Below are 19353 nucleotides of genomic sequence, written 5' to 3'. Positions count from 1 at the left end.
GTATTTCTTTGGGTGAATTATACAGGCAGTTTAATCTATGCATTCCAGGGTGCCCATTAAAATTGCATCAACATCCTGCATTCATCCTTGCAATTGAGAGCCTCAGTGTTGAAAAGCTAGCTTGTATTCCTCTTGGTATTTAAGGTGACAGTGCTGCAATTATTGTGCTGCTTGAAAAGAAATGTATCGATGATGTAGTTTGTAGGTGGACTATTGGAAAGACCAGGTTCTTTTCTGGTTCCATGAGGATGATCCTGATTTATTTGTATAGACAGTCTGCAATTACGCCATATCTAAATAGGTTTAATTATATTTTCTCTTGTACACAAGGCTGCAAAACACTTAAATGATTTTATTCCCATCCTCCTTTTAGGTACACAGCACCTCAGTGGGACTTGGTGTGTTGGCCTTGACATGCATGCAATATAAGAGCTATGATTTCTTGTGATTTGTATTTTCTTAAATAGAGGTACGGCTATTTCGGAAGTGATCATGTTCTACCAAAGAATTGACGAGCTACTTTCTTTTTCATGTGAAAAAATATACATGGTCTTCCACATATACTGTTTAACCTGAACCAAATGGTTCTCCTTCTCTTACAGCACAAGTCTAGTGATTGCTTAGTTTTCGAAAATTCCCATAGAACAAGTTACTTACCTTTGGTAACTCCCTATCTGGTAAAGGCTCCATCTAGCCACAAAGTTCTTACTTTAGACTATTCCCCCAGGTGTCAGACTGGATCTAAACATTTTGTAGCAGTTCCTCTACGTGCAGGTAGGTGGTGTCTATCAGATCCATGTTGGCATGGCATGCGACGTGCACAGAGCCTATATAGGTGCATTGACATCAGTTTCTTTTCATGACATGTTTATGCCCAAAGCTCAGAGCCTTTTTAGAAAGCTGTTGGACCAGTGTGCCGACACTAAGGATCTTCTAAAAACAGAAAACCTTTTCTCAGAGCGGGAAGTATTGGTAAGGAATCTTTGGCTAGATAGTCTTTACAGAGTTATGTGTTTCTGAAGGTAAATGACTTGTTCATCTGATAGAGACTTCTAGCTGCAGCTTCCTTACCTTGGGTACTCAAGCAATACCTCCCTGTAGGTAGGTCTGCGAATAGATGCAAACCCGGAAGTCCTGGAGAAACAAATGGGCATAATCACCATCATGATGGAGAAAACTGTTCAGGCAGTAATGCTTGTTAAAGGTGTGCAGAGATGCCCAGATAGCCTAACATATCAGTACGCTGACTCTGCAAGCAAACGCAGTGGTCGCAACCTTGGCTCTGGTTGAATGAGCCTGCAACCCTTAGTGGTCTGCTACTTGGCCAATGCGTAGCAGATCTAAATGCAGAGCACAATCCATCTGGAGATTATCGGTTTCTGCACACCTTTCTCCTTTTTTGTCTTGACGAACCATACAAAGAATTGATCATCCACCTGGTGTTCTGTGGATTGTTGTAGAACGCCAATGCTCTTATTGGGTCCAGTCAATGAAGTCTGTCCTCCTGCTTGGTAGGGTGAGGCTGATCAAAGGGCAGCAGTGTGGTGCTCTGGCCGACAAGGAAGGGTGTTTTAAACCTCGGCAGGAAAGACGCATGGACCTCTTTGTCTAGGAAGAAAGTGGTGTAAAGGGGGATGCGCACATAGTGCCTGGAGCTAACTTACCCTCCTGGCCAACGTAATGACCACCACAAAGATCATTTTGATGGTGAACACATGCTGCAAATGCAATGTAAAGGGCAACTGTGCATATTCTTGAAGGACAAGCACATCAAGAATGTCGGAACTAGAGGCTTGAGCCGGGAGATAGCTGATAAGGATTGTTGTATTTTGTACTTTAATCATTGCTGCTAAATCTTATTCAGAATCACCTCGTTTTTTAAAACGGTGCAGCTATTTGCTCTGACCGCCCACTGCCAGACAGATTTTCAACTTTAATCACTGTTGCTCTTCTTATTCTGACTCACCCCTTTTTTAAAAACTGTGTTCAATCTTGTTGATATTTGCTCTGACGCCACACTGCTAGACTGTCTGCTTCGAGCCTGATGCACGCCGTAGGAGGGCCGGGCACATCCCCGGAGTAAGCATTTCCCGCGAGGCAGAGCGGGCCGCCATTGACAGGTCAGCAGGCTAGCTTTATTCACAGGGACACCTGACACACTACAACTGTGCACGCCTAAGGCAAGCCCGTCTGTGCCAGTCCGCACACCGACCGCGCTCGGCGCTAGCCACGCTGCCCGTTTCCTGCCAAGTAATGGACCAGTCATAATGTATTCCAGAGTTCAATTGCTGGATTTGAATGTGGGTAGAGGTGGAACAAAATGTAAGGGGATGTCTGTGTATCTGAAAGCTGCCACCACATGTGACACCTGTCCCGATTGCCACAGATCACTTCCCCGGGTCCTTTACCAGGGAGTTAGACCCAGCAGACCTCATGAGCTATCTACTGGGACCGGCAATACAAAATCCAAGGATTATGCGATAAAGTGTCAATTGTTAAACACCAGATCCTTAGTGAAGCATAGCTTTGAGTGCTCCAGACTCCTAGTGAAGCAAGACATAAAATTGTCACAGAAACCTGGATGGATGAGGCCTCAGGGCCAGACTTAGTGATGGCCACTCTGCCTGTTTTTTTGTGTTTTACCCTAAACCGGCAACTGGGAGAGGAGGGGGGGGCTAGCAATAATTTATCACAACATTCTTAAAATAGCGTTTCAGACAAACAATAATACAGCATGCGAAGCGCTATCATTTAATGTTGGCCTATCGCCCATCACTCCTTTAAGGGTATTCTAATGTACGGACCTCCAGGGTCTAAAACTTCATTTTTAACCTTGCTCGGAATTCTGCTTGAATAAGGGCTCTGTTCCAATTCATTTACCATTCTGGGGGACTTTAATTTTCATCTGGAAGCCCCCATGGACCCAGATACTACAGCCCTGCTAGACTTGATGGGCAGCTCTGATTTGATCCAACTTGTGAATGAGCCCACCCATACAGCAGGACACACTTTGGATGGGGTTTTCTTCAACCATTCATATCTAACTTACACAGGAACGATGCTTTTGGTCTGGACTGACCATGCAGGAATCTTATTTGAAGTAACCACCCCAGTTGACTACCACAAACCAGATAAAGACAAGGTCCTGGAACAAAGTGGTGGGATCCGAACGACAAGAACTGCTTAGTACCACCTTGCGGCCGCGGCCACGGCCAACAAAGGTGGGAGACGCCGCCAGATGGTATACTCAATTGGTTGAGACAGCCTGCAAAAAGTTAGTCCCTGCTAAACTCGTGCATCCCAAACGAGCTTCTCCAACTGCACCCTGGTACTCCGAGGAGCTCAGAAATCCAACTAACCTGTAAACGGCTAGAACGCAACTGGCGAAAAAATACATTGCAGCTGAGAAAGAAACCTATAAACAAATTCCTACCTCTTATAAACAATCTGTATTTAACGCAAAAAAAACTGTATCTAGGCTGGCGACCCCAAGCCTACCTAGGGTGAATCAAATCAAGAATTGAGTGAAGAAATTGCTAGGTTCTTCCAGAACAAGGTGGAAGTTATCTTCTCAGCCTGTAACCATCTCCCGCAAGGAGCTATAGGAAATCCGATGACCAGATCTAAGCAAGCCATAGGAGTCTGTCCTATACTTGAGCAATTTGACCCACTTTGTATCAACGATACAAAGATGCTTTTGGGCTCAATTAAGTGGGCATCTCCTTACGACCCCTGTCCAGTGTCAGTGGCCAACCTCGCCCAGGAGCCGATTGTTAACACACTTAAATCAATATTCAATGCCATTTTCAAATCAGGAGATTTCCCCTAGCTCTAGAAGATGGCCTCAATACTCCCACTACTTGAAAAAAACAATCTGGATCCGATGGATCCAAACAACTATAGGCCTATCTCTCGCCTTCCATTGCCAGCGAACATGGTGGAGAAAGAAATAAACTTTCAGCTGAGTGCCTTTCTCTTCGAGAATAAGCTACTGGATCCCACTCAGTATGGTTTTAGAGAAGGGCACAGTACTGAGGATGCCCTGATTAAATCAACGGAAGAAATTAGGAAAGCCCTGGACCAAGGAGGTTATTATTATGCTGGACCTATCTGCAGTCTTCGACACGGTCCACCATGACCTCCTGATGGACCATTTGTCGCAGTATGGAGTCAAAGGGAAGGCATGGAGGCTGTTAAAAGCATTTCGATCTGACAGAAAATAAATAGCGCCCTTAGGGAAGTCTTACTCTAAACCTTTTTCCTTACCTGTGGAGTGCCACAGGGATTATCCCTTAGCCCTACCATTTTTAATGGTTATGTGGCACCTTTGGCCCCTCTGATCAGATCATATGGATTCAGTCTTACCTTATAAAGCAGATGACACACAAATTGTAGTGTCACTGCTACCGGGGCAAGAAGTTCCATGAGTGCATGGGAGCAGTCAAAACTTGGATGACACAGAATTGCCTAAAATTAAACTCCGGCAAAACAGAGTGGTCAGAAACAAGGCCAACTTCTGGACCGCGGACTGGTGGACATCAGATCTAGGCACTCTCTCTAAACATATGAGGAAGGCAAAAAATCTGGGTGTAATGGTGGATGATAAACTGAGCTTTGAGGACCAGATAAACGCTACGTCCTCTGCCACCTTTCAGTCCCTTAAACTGCTTAAAAAGGTCAAACCTTTCCTGCCAGAAGACAGTTTACAAACGGTCGTCTCATCCCTTGTTTTATCACAGCTGGATTATTGCAATGGGCTCTAATTGAATATCCAAGAGTGGCACTTAAATAAATTGCAGATCCTGCAAAATGTGCCAGCAAGACTTGTGACGGGCACCCCCAAATTTGTATCTGTAGCCAAGGAAATCAAAAGACTACATTGGCTGCCTAACAGGAAACTGATGTGCTTTAAGTCACTATGTATTGTCTTTAAGGCACTACATGGTAAGGGTCCTGAATTCCTGATTCGCAGTTTTAATGGTACCCTCTCAAAAGAACCTTACGGTCACGAGGAGCCAAACTAGTGAGTGTACCACCCACGAAGAAAGCCTCATGGGGCGAGGAAAGTTTACAGGTGCGGCCAAAGCATGGAATGCCCTCCCCTGGAGTTTGAGGAACTCCAGTGACCTCCTCGCATTCAGGAAGGAACTTAAAATGTGGCTTTTTAACTTATAGTTTTACCTTCTAGTTTCCTCCAGCTACTTTTTCCTTGCTACCCTGTCTCAGTAGAGTTGAGCTATCAGCACCAGGACACCCCCAGGTAACCGCACTCTCTGTAAATATAATTAACATAACATAAAGGTTTCATTGGGATATAATAAAAGATCTGAAAGAAATGGATAGTTATAGAGTCCTTACCTTAGAATTTCCATCAGGCGTCAGACTGGATCCGGAAAGTTGTTCGTCAGCAGTACCCCTGCGCGTCGGAAGGTGGTGTTGGTTGACTCTGCGTACGTCTAAGCCGGGAGGACATCATGGTAGCTACATAGACGCCGCCCTCGCGCGCGGACATCCGTTCTTTGTTTTTCAGCACCAGCAAGCGCAGACCGGTACTTCCACTCACTTTTTGACTTGACTTTTTTCTCAACTTTTGTCGAATTTGTTTTTTTGAGTCCATCGCCTGGTACATGAGGGATGCCCTGATTAAAGGCCTGCGGTTCCTGTAACCGACTGATGTCGGTGACTGACCCGCACAGCGTGTGCTTCTATTGCTGGAGCGCGACCACGACCCCAAGTCGCGCTCCGACTGCCGGACCATGGCCAGAATTCTTTGTGGGAGCGGTCCCAAAAGCTACTCTAGGCCCGGCAGTTTGCTCTGTGTCGCTAGAGGCCCCCATCGCGGAGGAGGTAGAGGGACTGGTCACGGAGCTAACATCATTCTTCATCAAGTCTTCGCACTGTGGGTCATGTAAGTCGAAGCACAAGAAGAAGTCTAAGAAGCATCGTCGCTCTGCGTTCTCCCCGTCAGTCAGCCGAAGTGATGAGGGATGCGGGTGGTGCCCCTCTTGGGGCTCCGCGTGCGGAGCCCGCTGGGTCGACTTTGGGTTTCCCTCCTTTTCCGGTACCCGGTGCGACCCCTGCCCAGCTTGGGAGTTTCTGCGAAACGATGCATGCCATCTTTGGGCAGCCAGACTCTGCCGGCATGCCTTTGGGCTCTACAGACTTGACTGGGGGCCCTGGGTCTTGGGCGTCAGCGGCTTTGGCCTCGGCGCCACAGGATCACCTTGGATCCTGGCCTGCATCCTGTTCGGGCCGGTCGGCCTGGTTACGCCTTCCCCAGTGCCGATTCCACCAGCACCACATCCACATCGGTGTTGGCTGTATCCCCAGTCGACGTCAACCCCGGCCTCCACTTCGAGGTAGAAATGGAGTCGGACCGGCGTCAACCGACGCCGGCGGGTACTTTTGTACCCATGTTCTACCCTGGCTCTTTGAGACCAGATTGGCAGCCTGAGGAGGACTAGAAGGGGTCTGGGGACCCTTTATCCGACAGTTGACTTATGAGCAGGACTGGAGAGAGGGCCTGGGGGAAGCCAGTTGTCTGCTACCAAAGTACCTTGAACTGGCTCAGCTGTCCTTAAAGCACTCTAGTGCTGAATCTGCCTGGTCTCTGAGGAGACTGGTTCCATTGAAGGGTATGTCCATAAGAGATACCTGGACATCCCCCGAAAAGCCAGTCGATCTCAGCTAACCGTGGCATCTGATTGCTACTGATTACGCAACCGCGCCACCTAGTGAGTTGGTTATACCCACTCTGCAGCGTATGGTAAAAACGTTGCTGTGTCTGTGCCAACTGCAGTAGCCTGTGACCGTATATCTTGGGCCTCCAAGACCATGGGCAGCACTTGTGCAACCGAATCTCAAACAGCCTGGAGGTATCTGCAGAGAAGCATTTGGTGTTCACTAAGGTTGGGGGGGGGGGGGGGGGGGGGAGAACATCCTCTTGCCAAAGGTATCCAGCCTCATGGATTCCCTATCCATTAGGGATGCACCTGGGTTGCCTCTGGTGGTGGAGGCCTGTATGACCAGGCTTTCCAAGATGGGGTGCTTGGTGAGGAGCAGGGCGATGATGGCAGACACTTATCCTTTGCAGGGCTTGGCTCAGACCCCGATCAGGACCTGTGAGGGCTTCATTAAAAGGAAGAAGGGGCTCTGAGGAGGTGACTCCCGGATGAAGCACCACGGTCAAAACATTAGTCTTGACTGGCACCGCCGGTAGCAGAAGGCCCAGAACCTCAGCTGCCCTCCTTACCACCATAGCAAAGGAGGGCCCTTACGCTGTAGCCAAACCAGGAGGAGAGACCAGGCACTGTCTGGTGAGGTGTCTAGATCACTGGCATCAACCAGTTCTTCATACCAGTTATCATCAACCTCCTCAGGGGGTTTGAAGCTATACAGACCCTTTCCAATCATACTCCACTCCAGGCCTGCTGAAAAAAGGAGGCATTGGATCTGACTCGGAAGGTCGACTTCTGGCCTGCATCAGTTGATGCTGATATGGCTCCATATGATGAGTAGCTCAGCACCATTGTGGGGCATTGGCGGCAGTGCCATGAACGGGTTTTGGGGGATGGTGACATCTTGCAATCGGAGCTGTTCCGGATCCAGCGGGCCTGACTGATGTAGAGGACGGACTCTCGAGCGAAAATCCAGAGGGGGCACCTGCCTAACCGATGAGGACCTAAGGTGTTCCAGAGAGGTCAGCCTGCTCAAAAAGGGGGTGCATGGCCTCGTACAACTCTGCTTTGGGAAACTTAGGGTGGCTCGGACCGAACCCAGAGGCAGGCTCTGTGTGGTAGTGGGGCCTAGAGTGACATTGTTGCCACGCCTCCTCCGAAGATTTAGACTTGAGTGGTGAAGTTGTAGAGTGCTTTAACTTCTTTGATTTAAAAAAAAAACTTTTGGGGGACTTACCTGACTACTTGGAGCGTGATGACGAGCACCTGAAATGACTTCGCAAACAGGCCCAGGACCTTCCTTGTGACCGGGACCTGGAGCATTCTAGAGTCATCTGGCGCCTGGTGACTAGGCGCTTTAAGGAGCACTCTCTTGAAGCCTCGGGGTTAATTGCACAGCAGTCCTTACACATCTTGGTGTGGTGTGGTGTTCTGGCTCCAAGCCCCACAGGCAAACCAGGTCTGCCAGAGACACCTGTCTGACAGGATCCACAGGGCTTAAGCTCTACTGGTTTCTTGGAGGGTATCTTTACACCCTGCAAGACGAGTCTCAAAAATATAGCCATGACAAAACGTCGAAAAAAGTCAGTCCAAAAATAACTGGAGGAAGCTCTCGCCAGATTTGCGCGGAAAAAAAAGAACTGATGTCAGCCCATTTCGATGCCGCCTATATAGGTACTGCGCACGCCACTTCTGATGTGGACAATGCAAAGCCAAACTACGCCACCTACCCGTACGCAGAGGTATTGCTCAAAGGGTTTCCTGATCCAGTCTGACACCCGCCGATTATTCGTAGGCAGGGCCGGCACTAGGCATGGGCAGCGTGGGCAGCTGCCCAGGGCCTTGCACTCAGCCCACCAGCATGGGGCCACGCACTGGTGATGTGTCCTGGCGATCCATTTCAAAGAAAGGTGTCCCCTTTCTTTGAAATGGAGGGGCCCCCTCCCTTGGCCTCTCCGGGATGGTATCTGGATACATAAGGGAGGGAGACGCTATCTTCAATTGAAAGGAGACCCATTCACAGACCCTGTGGGAGGCCCACAAGCAATTGTCACACCTATCGGACTGAAGGTGTGTGAAATGCTTGTGGGCTCAAAGTTAAAACTGTGGGGGGCGACAAAAGTCTGGACAATGGGCCTCCCACAGTGTCTGTGAATGGTCTCCTTGCAAGGGGCCACTTATCAACATTAGAGGGGCCTCGCACATTCCCTTTTAGCCCAGGGCCTCGCAAATCCTAGAACCGGCCCTGTTCGTAGGTATGGAATCTGCAGCTAGGAGTCTCTATCGATACCTATTTATTGTAATCCATCGGAACCACATCAGAGTCCAATAAACTAGCCTTTAAATTAACTGTTTGTTGTTACTCTCTAGAGCTCATTCAATGACGAAATCATTAATTACATGTGTGCCATTTTAAGGAAGCATTCTGTATTTAAAAGTGTAAATAACGCAACAGAAGCAGTTTCCAGGATGTGTATACATTTAAAGTGTTTCTTTCTTTTCTAGAGATGAGACTGGAGAGGTGGTGCTTCTATTGGCCAAGATCAAGGCTCTTGATGCCGCAGACGAACTCCTTAAGGAATATGGTCTTGACCACTTGAAGGCAGAGATGGAAAAGTGAAGATTATCAATATAATGTTTTTTCCAGCACTTGGGTTTTAATAATCCAATCACAGACATGGTGTAAAATATTGAGTTTGAATCGCCAAAAAAAGACCATGAGGACTGTCTCTTGCCGTTTATGGTGATCCATTTTTTAAAACGCAAATTGAAGAATCTTGGCAGAACAAGTTATGTTGTAAATGTTACAGCTGTTTTAAGTTGTTTTAGATTTCTTAAAAATAAATGTATATAAAAAGGTATTTTCAATAGTAAAAGTACATTGCTGTTTTACTCGACCCAAGCTGACATTAGCTTCTTTCCAGCATACAATAGGTGCTGGCTGGATCATTTCTGTATGCAAAATAGTTTTGATGTATCTGCATACACTTCCTGTAAGTTGCTCTCTTACATTTGTTGGGAGGTGTACCTACTAGAGAGAAACTGTTAAGACAATTTTATTAAATCATGCGAAGTGATTTACGTTTTGTTGTACAAAAAGACAACTTTTTAAAAGTGTAAAATGTAATTGTTTTGAATAAAGTACTTATTTAAGCCACTTAAGAAAAAGTTCATGCATTTTCTCGAATTATTTCAATGTTTATAAGTAGATATAATATTTAGATAATACGGTGCTGCAGGAAAATAAGAATATCAATGGCAGAGAAAAACGGTACTAATGGTTTTGATTTGCTCGAACGTAATCTGAAGATCGGTTAAACACACAAGAATGATTTTTAAAAAAGGATAGAAAGGATAACACTGTAGTAAATTATTGACCCACCGAGCCCTCGCAATGAAGTCAACTTGTGATTCAAGTTAAAGGCTGTTGCAGTGTAAGAGAGCCAATGGCCTAAACAGGCTAAACCATTGCCGCACATGGATTGTTGCAGGAGTTGGAAGTAAAATGTGAAGGACAGCTTAAGAGATTAATTAACGAAGAGGGCTGGCCAGTAACACCTTTATGTAATGTTCCTTTATTAATTATGTTGGTAACATGAAGCTGGTGAACCAACAAAAAGCTGTCTCTAGGCCAGACCTAAACACAGGCCCGACCTAAATGCAGCCCCCTCGTTAATGTAGCGTTACTAAAGTCGATGTATGCAGCTTCCTATCAAAGTATTTCATACGACAAGCAGTCTAGTCAGCTGGACCGCAACATTCGTCTTTTGAAAAGTATATTTAGTTTGACCCTAAATTAAGATCTGGGGACTTGTGGTAGATACCAGTGTCCAGGTCACTATATGCAACAAACATTCGCAATGCAACAGGTCTCGCATTACTGAAAGTTTGAGCTTTTTATATTAAATAATATCCCAGCAGCAGCATAAGTAAGGGTGCAGTACCTCATGTGGCAAACACCTCTACAGGGGCATGTAGTTATAGCCTGTGGTACTGCTCCCTTTTCTTGCTTCCTGAATTTTATTTTATTACTTATGCTACTGCTAGGATATTTTTTAACCCCTCCCCTCTCCTCACCCAAAAACAAAACAGTACCAAACATTATCATTCAAAACGCCAATAGCTCAAACTTTTCCGTAATGCGAGACCCATTGAATTGCAAATGCTTGTTAAACCATCTTGGCGTTTTTCCCACTAATATTTTTTATCTGTGACATGGGTTGTCACACCTATAGTTTGTTATAGGTTTAGGCTTCAAAGCTCAGTGTTCTTTGTTGACAACCTGAATTAGCTGAAGTATCCTAAATGACTGTGTGTAATTTGGTAGCTGTTCTTATGTTATAAGTCTAGCTGGTAAAAGCTTTGTGTGGTAAAGGTGTGCTGTGCGGCAAATGTTTAATGCGATGTAGCTGCGTGGTAAAAGTTCACAGTAAAAGTTAGTCATTTAAGAACCTTGTGGGGGGAAAAGCGTGTGTGGCAAAATTAACCGTATGGTAACCCTCAGTGTAATAAATCTCTTGGAAAGACCTGTGTGCATTGCTTCGGAGACATCTTTGTATGAAGATGTGCGTGGTGCAATTCCCGTATGAGGACACCGTATGTGAAAATAGTTGTCCTGCGGAGTGAATGTATCTTTGGTAACAGTGACATGCGTTGTCATTTGTGCTTGTTGTCTCAGTGCAGGCCAAGGGACGGCCTCGTGTAGTAACAGTCCATTGTGTCTGTGCAGAGGGATCCGCGAGTGTCCCATACAGGAATTCACTGTATCAATAAGGGGCGGTTGGGCCAGTATACCTTCCTACGCATGAAACACTGCATCTGAGTGCAGGAATTTGTATCCCATGCTGTGAAATATGGTATATACGTGCGGCAGGTTCAGTACTATTAACAACAATACACAGCAATACTACTTTGTTGGCAGGAGTACACAGACTGCTAAGAATACAGTGACTTTTTTTTAACACGAACCTGGAATGCACCTAGCAGCGCTGTACTAACTAACAAATCAATTAGCCAACCATATATACCAAATTCACGTTATGATATTTAAAATGAGCTCCATGGGCAACCGATGGGTAGAGGAGGAGGAGCTTCTCATGCAAGAAAGTCTGCGCAGGAGCATCGCTGTCTGCAGGGAAAACGTAAGCCAACGCTCAGAAAACATGCAGTGTTGAGACTGCAGTACCACAAGATGTCACTAGGTGTTCTTGGGACCTCATTTGACCACTCATGGTACTCCACCCTGCAACATGGTTAGGCAAAGGATATGACGCAGCGGTGAGAGTGGACAGCTGGGGATCCCGTTTCGAGTCTGTTGTCAGCGGAACATCCTGTGATAATGGGCTGATTGTTTAAATTCCCCAAAACCGCAGTGGTCTCAGAGGAGTGGTGGGGGTCTGCAAGCTGCTTTGTGTGAGGGGGAGGCACAGGAGATTTAAGGGCTATGAACCAACAATCACTCAGTGTTGTGTGAGGGGCGAGGGAGAGGCACAGGAGATAATGACAGCAAGCAAATTATACCACAGAAGTTTCACTGCACAAGTAAACAGAACAGTTAACAAGCAAAGAGGGAGGCTACCTAAAGTAAGAGTTCTCTCTAAGTAGAAATAACCTGAACAGTAAGAACACATGTAAGAGGGCCAATCCACATGGAAAGATAAAAAATTTCAAAAGTAGGGGCTACTAAGTGTATTCACTAATGAAAAGACAGCATTTCTAAAGGACAGAAAGTAATAAAAAAGATGGGTGTTTTTTGAAGCCCATATCCTAGATGCAGCATTTCTCAAAGAGACTGCGTAGGGGTTGCCTCTTCGAGACCTAAAAATGAACTAAACTGGCCCTGAATCTTGAGCTAGAATTTGTATGAGATTTTATAAAGGCTACCCTTGTCAACCAAGAAAATGTCAATGCATCATTTTCCAGTCTCGTCTGCAGTAAAATACTCATCGTTTGTACAAAACGTACACATTTCTTTTTCACAAAAGGCAGGAGGTGAGAGACCATCATGGAACTTTCAAGTCGGTACAAAGTTCCAACCTTGAACTGTGGGAGAGGGCTGAATAAAATCTCCAGACTCTCAAGCCCCAGATAACCGGCAGCTGGGATCTAATCTATGATGAAATACTTTGTTTTCCGATATGCTGGTGTGCAAGCCAAGGGGTAAAGATGAGGAAACGTATTTGCTCAAGAAAGGGTGTATTCAACCATCTTGTGAATTTCCAGAATGCCATTTGTAGATATTAGCTGACACGAACAAGTTCTTTGGCTTCGGTTACACACTCACATAAATTCTCTAACCCCAGATTCTCTACCTTGTGAACATCCCCATATGCCAGACTAAATAAGGACAATTTTCTCAGCAATTTTCTACTCGTTGGATGGTGACTTCTGCATCATCTCCTTCCCTCCCAAACTCTGTAACCCATATATAATCGACACCCCCACTCTCACATGCCAGTTTCTTTCTGGACTCTGTCTGTGCCGTTGAATGCAGAGCAGTAACCTCAGAGTAGACAGCGTGCAGATATCTAATTTGGAACCTTTTTAAATGGAGAATAGAATCCATCCTCAACAGGGAGGTGGAAATGTTTGCAAGGCATCTGCAGCTAGCTAGAGTTTCTATCAGAAAGAGCATTACAGGAGGTAAGTAACTTGCTCTTCAGATGAATATTTCTCAACCCCGATACCGCACCTTCTGAAAAGATGCCAAAGCAGTGCTCCCAAGGTGTGGGTCTGTGAAATGTCTCAAACCAAAAGATCCTGTAGGACTAAACAGGCAAATTGGTTCTCCCGCCGGACTTGGCAATCAAGGCAGTAGTACTTGGTGAATGTATGAACAGAGATACAAAGTCGCAGCATGACTTCCAGGACAAGCGCTCCACGTGTCAAAACAGTAGCAGCATTGGTTGTGGTGGAATGAGCCTCCAAGCCTTCATGGGCTGGATTTTTAGCCAACATGTAGCTGATGTATATGGTGAGCACTATTCACCTTGAAACAGTTCTTTTCTGCACTCCCTTAGATTTATTTGCTCTTGTGAACCTTACAAAGAGACAATCGCTTACCTAATGGTCCTTGGTGCAATCAATATAAAATCTCCTGACTTTTTTGGGATCCAAAGAATGTAGGGATGAGGTTGAGCAAACAATACATTAAGGAAGATGGATTGCCCCATGTGAAAAGGCATTACAACTTCAGGCAGAAATGCTGCCCTAGTCCGGAAAAAAGGAGGTGTATGATTGCTAAAAGGATGGTGCTTGTAACTCATGCAACAAGCTGAAATTATCAATATGAGTAAAAACGTTTTTAGTCAATTAACACAGAAGACGGCTATGCATCAGTTAAAATGGTGTGCACATCAAGAATGTAAGGGCCAGATTAAAAGCCCACTGAGGCATCGCAAATAGCTTAAGTGGAAACATTGCTCAATACCTTTAAAAAAAACATGGTGTTTTAAACAATGACTGCTGATCAGGTAACTACAGAAAGGCCAACAGGTCTGACAATTAACCTTTAAAAGTAGCCACAACAAGGCCTTGCTGGGCTAAAGAGAGCACAAACAAAACTATCCTTTCAAGCTCAATTGTTTGATTTGGTGTTTGCTGAGAGTCACACCAAGTGAAACTTCTCCAAGCATCCAGCCTCAATTGTTTAGGTCTAGACTTCTCGCTGTACTACCTTGGGAGGGAAGGAGGTCACAAGCAGTCAAGGCACTGCTCTAACTCCAAACAAGGAAAAGGAATAAGAATACGTTTATTTAGCATAGTTAATTAAAACCATTGCACTGTTAACCATAAAATGTTTTTTTAAACAGCCTTTTGGTTGATAGACATTAAAAAGCCCTTATGCAAAAGATTCTGTACAGTAAAACTCAAGATTATATATGTACTTAAAGGTAGCCCTCAGAGGCTAAGTGCTATAGCAGTTCGGTCACAGCCCAGTTCTTAGTCGGGGTGTAGTTCAAAGTATATTTACATGTTGCAAGCATTGGTCCAATGCGGTTAGGGGTTCAGTCCTTGGAGTGGTCATTATTAGGACGTGTTCCCATCAGATGCAATTTTTGTTCGGCTATCATTAGGAATTTTACTAGTCGACTGTTTAGCTGGGTGTTTTCTGGGTTTAGACAGGCTAACACAGCTTGCCTCCTAGTGCGAATGCCCTTCAGGTTAAACGGTTTCATTAGGAGATTCCGCCGTGCTTGGAGCATTTCTTTACATAGGCAGATTAGATGTAATATATATCGCCTTGCTTTGCATTGCACAGTCTGCATGTGTCTTGTGCTGGTGGCTTTTGCCATGGTGGAAGATCCTGAGCGCAAGGCAGAATTCCCAATCTGTGCCTCATAAAGCTCATTTGTGTTGCCTTAGGGTACCCCTGGTTAAAGTATGTTTGGGGAGCAAGTGCTTCATATGAGTTAAGGTTCATCCATGCATGAGCTCTGTTTGAGAAGGTTCCCTTATCTTCCACCAATGAAATTTGTTTGATAGCCTTCCAGACTAGTTTTTTGAAGTTCTGATAGCCGATTTGGGCATCCCATAGCCCCTTGAGTTTGGTAGATTCCAAAGCTAACTGGAGATAGTCTCTGACTTGAGAGTGCTCCATGTGCTCTAAATCGTGCCACAACAAATGGTTAAGCGTGTGAGTGGGGGCGCTTCTAATCTTAAACCAGCAGATGATATATACCCCATGTCTTGCAAGATCTTGACGTGGGAGCCCAAACTCCAGCCTTTTTTGTGCTGGAGAAGTGTAGTTCGGAAGGCAGAACATTTGTCTGTAGGCTTTGACCTGTATATTGGCCAGTTCCTTTGCGTCTCTGCCCCGCATTGCTTCACTGCCATACGTACTTGAGGGAAGTAGTTTGGCCTGGGTTACATTTAGTAATGTATCAAGATCGGCCCCGTCAGTTTGTTAGGGAGGCTTTTCATTGTTAGAGCCATTAACAGACCCTTTCTACTCGCTTCCTCCTTCTGAAACTTAAACGACCCTTCATTATCAAATAAGACTCCTAAGTACTTGTATCCGTCAGCTGACTCAATTTTTGTATCTCTGAGAAACCAGTTTCTCTGGTGTTTTTTGTTGTTGTTATATATTGACATCGTCTGTGTATTTTGCAGGTTTATTCATGCCTGCATCGATTATTAGGGAGATTGTGAGGGTGTTAGTAGCTGTGCTGGTCGATTTGCGAAACCCAGTCTGATTCCATGGTATAATAGAACTCGTCTCAGCCCAGGTTGTAAGGTCTTTAAGAATAGTGCCTGCAAAGTACTTTCCCTCGTTATCTATCAGTGCTATTAGGCGGTAGTTGTTGGGCTCTGCTTTGTCCCCTTTTTTGTGGATTGGTGAAAGTATTGATCCTTTCCAGGATTCTGGTATTATAATTCAACCGCCTGACATCCATGAATAGGGGGTGCAAAAGTTTTGCCCAGTCTTCACTCTTTGCCTTGAATAGCACAAGTGGGATACCATTAGGTCCCTGGGCCCCTTCTCTCCTCCCTTTTGCGATCTGTTTTTTAATAATTATGGGCAGAGGGTGACTGACGAGGCCAAGTGGTCTGTATTCTTTGGGTGGAAATTCCTGCTCACTCTTCTCAATTGACCTTAGTCTAGCTTGCTTTTGTGGCGTTTGACTACTGGCCTGTTGTTGACCATGGCATTCGGTATAGTTGTTAAAATGATTTGAAAGGTATTTCACCCAGGTTGATTCCGGAATATGTGACCCGATTCCCGTGTGATATGGGCGGATGAACTCATTGACTGTTTTCCAGAAGCGACTGCTGTTATTGCTTTTTATATCGCTTAGCAATTGTGCCCAGTGATCATTTACTGATTCTCTGGTAATGTGCCGTTTCAATTTTTTTAGTTTCGCCCTTTGCTCTTTCAAGGTTGCTCACACGGTGGCATTCCCAGGGGATCTTCTTAGGTTGCAGAGAGCTAAGTTTATTGTTTTTTTGAGAATCTTAATCTGTGCTCGTTTTCTTTCGAAATGCTGTTCTTCCTCCATATTTTGTGAACATTCTGTGTGTTGCCAGTGGTGTCTGCGTATTGTTTTATTAGTGTATCAGTGTATTTTTCCCAGGTTGCAATTTTATTTTCTAGGCCGTCCGCTAGCTGATTGAAAAGTTGGATTGCGGCTTCGGCCTTAGTAGTTGAATTGTTTGTTGTACATTTGATTCTCCTGAGGTTTAAGGTGTAAATAGTCCCCAGAGTTACGTCTGGCCTGATCGGTCTTGCTGCCTTGGCTGTTATGTGGAATTCTTGGGGCCGGTGATCGCTGTCTCCTTTGTCCCCATTCTATATCCGCTAATATGTTGAAAGAGGCCGAGACTTGCAAAAGTATAGTCCAAAATTGAACTAGTTGATGCAGAATAGTGCGAGTGAACTGGTGGAATATCATCCAGGAATCTTCCGTTTAGTGCTCAGATTTAAGTGTTCCAGATCTTCTAATAGTTGGTTGTTGCGACATTTTTTCTTCCTGTGCTGTGGGGCATGCTGTGTAGGAAAATTGTAGATTCCTGTTTGTGCTGCTGCCTCTTCTCCTTGGGCCGAGCATATGAGGTATTGATTTAAGTCCCATGTCAGAATTAGCAGCGGGTTTTCCAATTCCGTAACAGTGTTGACCAACTCTGTCGTGTCTGTTATTTTTCACTTGAGATGGATGTACGAGTTAAATAGGGACACCTCTGTTTCTTCGTCCTCCATAAGAATGGACATTTTAACTGCTATTGTTACATTTGATTTTGGGCCCATCAAAGTTGCAGCCGTTATGCTTGTAGTTGAAACATAGGTAGCCAACCCCCCAGAACAATGGCCAAATCTGCCGATCCTTGTAGACGACGTGGCAAAGCACATGTATCCCTCAATTTGTATCGGAGCCGTGAGCCAGGTTTCCTGAAACAGGATTATGTCATAGGTCGTGACATAATTTAAAAAGTCTGGGTCGTCTATTTTGGCTGCTAGTCCGTTTATATTCCATGAACAAACTCTAAGGAGGGGCTTTTTTGGTCTTCCTCCGATTCTATCTTGTGGACCGGGTCAGTCCTGCTCTATGCATCTGGTTATGGTGCGTGATATTGGTTCCTTGTTGCATCGCTGATTTGTTGTGGCAGATGGCCGTGCTGTTGGTTCTTCTTGTTCCCAGTAGTTGTCAAGACTCCTATGGCGAGATCTCCCGCGGGCTCCTTTAAGGACACAATTTGAAAGTATTTGGCGCGCCTGTTGTCCGATGTTTTCATTAATTAATAGTGGAGCTGGGTAAGCTGGATTTTGAAATGGGGCTATTTCAATGCCCCATTTTTGAAAAGTGCTCAGTTCTGCCAGAACTGTTTTTGCGATTTTGCTGGAGCTCCACGTTGTTTTTGTGGCCTCTGGGCTTTGGGGATTGCTGGTACGTTTGAACTCTATAAGTCTTATGTCGGCAAGGTTTGGAATGGCATTTATCAATTTTACAATGTTGCCACGATTTAGTATATCCTGGGGACCCCTGGAGATATATGTTGGATGAAATACCAGGACCGATGTCTCTTGCTGCGTTTTTTATGTTACCAAGTGCTGATGATTTATTATGTCTGTTGGTTCTGTTTGAAACAGACCACTAGTTATTTCTTTTTGCTGTATATCCCCTTTGTAGCTTAGTGCTTGTGGTTTCTTAAAGTGAACTTAGGAGTTCTTCGCATGAGGGTAGTCCGTGTTGGTACTTTCCCCCGTGCTGTGCATTATTGTCCAAAGGCCTAGGACTAGTGCTGCCTTTTGTTGGTGTGTCAGGGTAATTGGATTCTCTGGATGGTAACTCCTGGGTTGGCCTGTCAGGCCTATCTGCGGTTTCCCTTGCTACCTTTCTTTGCTCGTGATTTCGTGTTGTGTTAGGGTTTTTTTGTTATGTGTTATTCTGCTTTTGTGCCCCAGAAGTGCATGCGTGTCCTTTCTTTTCATTTGCATGTACAGATTTATTTGGTTGAACCTGCGTCTTTTCCATTTGTTCATGACTGTATTTGTTGTTGATTTTGGGTGATCACGAAATTTGTTATTGTTGATGAATCAATTGATTGTCTTTGTCTTTTCCCTTCTTTCTGTTGTGGTTTTGGCACGATTGTTAGGTTGTTTTTTTCTTCTTTGTCCTCGTATGCCCTAGTTAGTGATGTCTGATTTTGGGCATGTTCTAGGTCCGAACTGTATTTAAGTGTTATTGGTGGAGAATGTTCTTGAGTTAATGGAGTACTTGCGTCATCTGGGTTGATTTCGCAATTATTGTGGAGATCTGAGAAAATGGGAAAACAGGATGTTGTATAAGTGTAAGACTTTTGATTGCAACCTTTCCTTTTTAGTTGACGATGTTGCTTTGTGTTGAGGTTTAATACTTCCCCTTTGCCAGAGACTCTCTTGTTCCCTGTGTCCTCATTAGGACGGCCCATCTAAGGAATGGATACAGGGTGATTGTTTGCTGTTCCCTCTGCAGTATTTGGGATGTCCTGCCTTTTTGTTGTCGTTGTTTTTGTCGTTACATTTTTAATCTCCTTTAGCATGCTGCTAAGCATTAGGGGCAAGGTAGATAGTTTATCAACGACCTGATCACAGTTGCATTTATGGTTTGAGTTTGTTTGGGCTCTTGTAATCAGGCCGTTCAGATTACCCAGCTTTTCATCTATACCGGCAGTAAAAACTGCCAGAGTGTTCAGTAGTGTT

At 45.0% G+C, this 19353-nt stretch overlaps 1 protein-coding gene across 1 annotated transcript in view; it reads left to right on the top strand.

Annotated features, from left to right (window-relative positions):
* The window catches only part of GCFC2 (GC-rich sequence DNA-binding factor 2), a 338027-nt gene extending 328182 nt beyond the window's left edge, over positions 1–9845 (top strand). Inside the window, exon 18 of the mRNA XM_086926254.1 lies at positions 9183–9845. Within this exon, the coding sequence (XP_086782380.1) occupies positions 9183–9297 (115 nt within the window). The 3' untranslated portion in view covers positions 9298–9845. The remainder of the gene's footprint in view (positions 1–9182) is intronic.
* The last annotated feature ends 9508 nt before the right edge of the window (positions 9846–19353 follow it).

Source organism: Lissotriton vulgaris, chromosome 6 (genome assembly GCF_964263255.1).
Source record: "Lissotriton vulgaris chromosome 6, aLisVul1.2, whole genome shotgun sequence".
In the NCBI taxonomy this organism is placed as follows: Eukaryota; Metazoa; Chordata; class Amphibia; order Caudata; family Salamandridae; genus Lissotriton; species Lissotriton vulgaris.
Note: the sequence above shows the minus strand (reverse complement) of the source record. Positions and strands in the feature narration are given on the sequence as shown.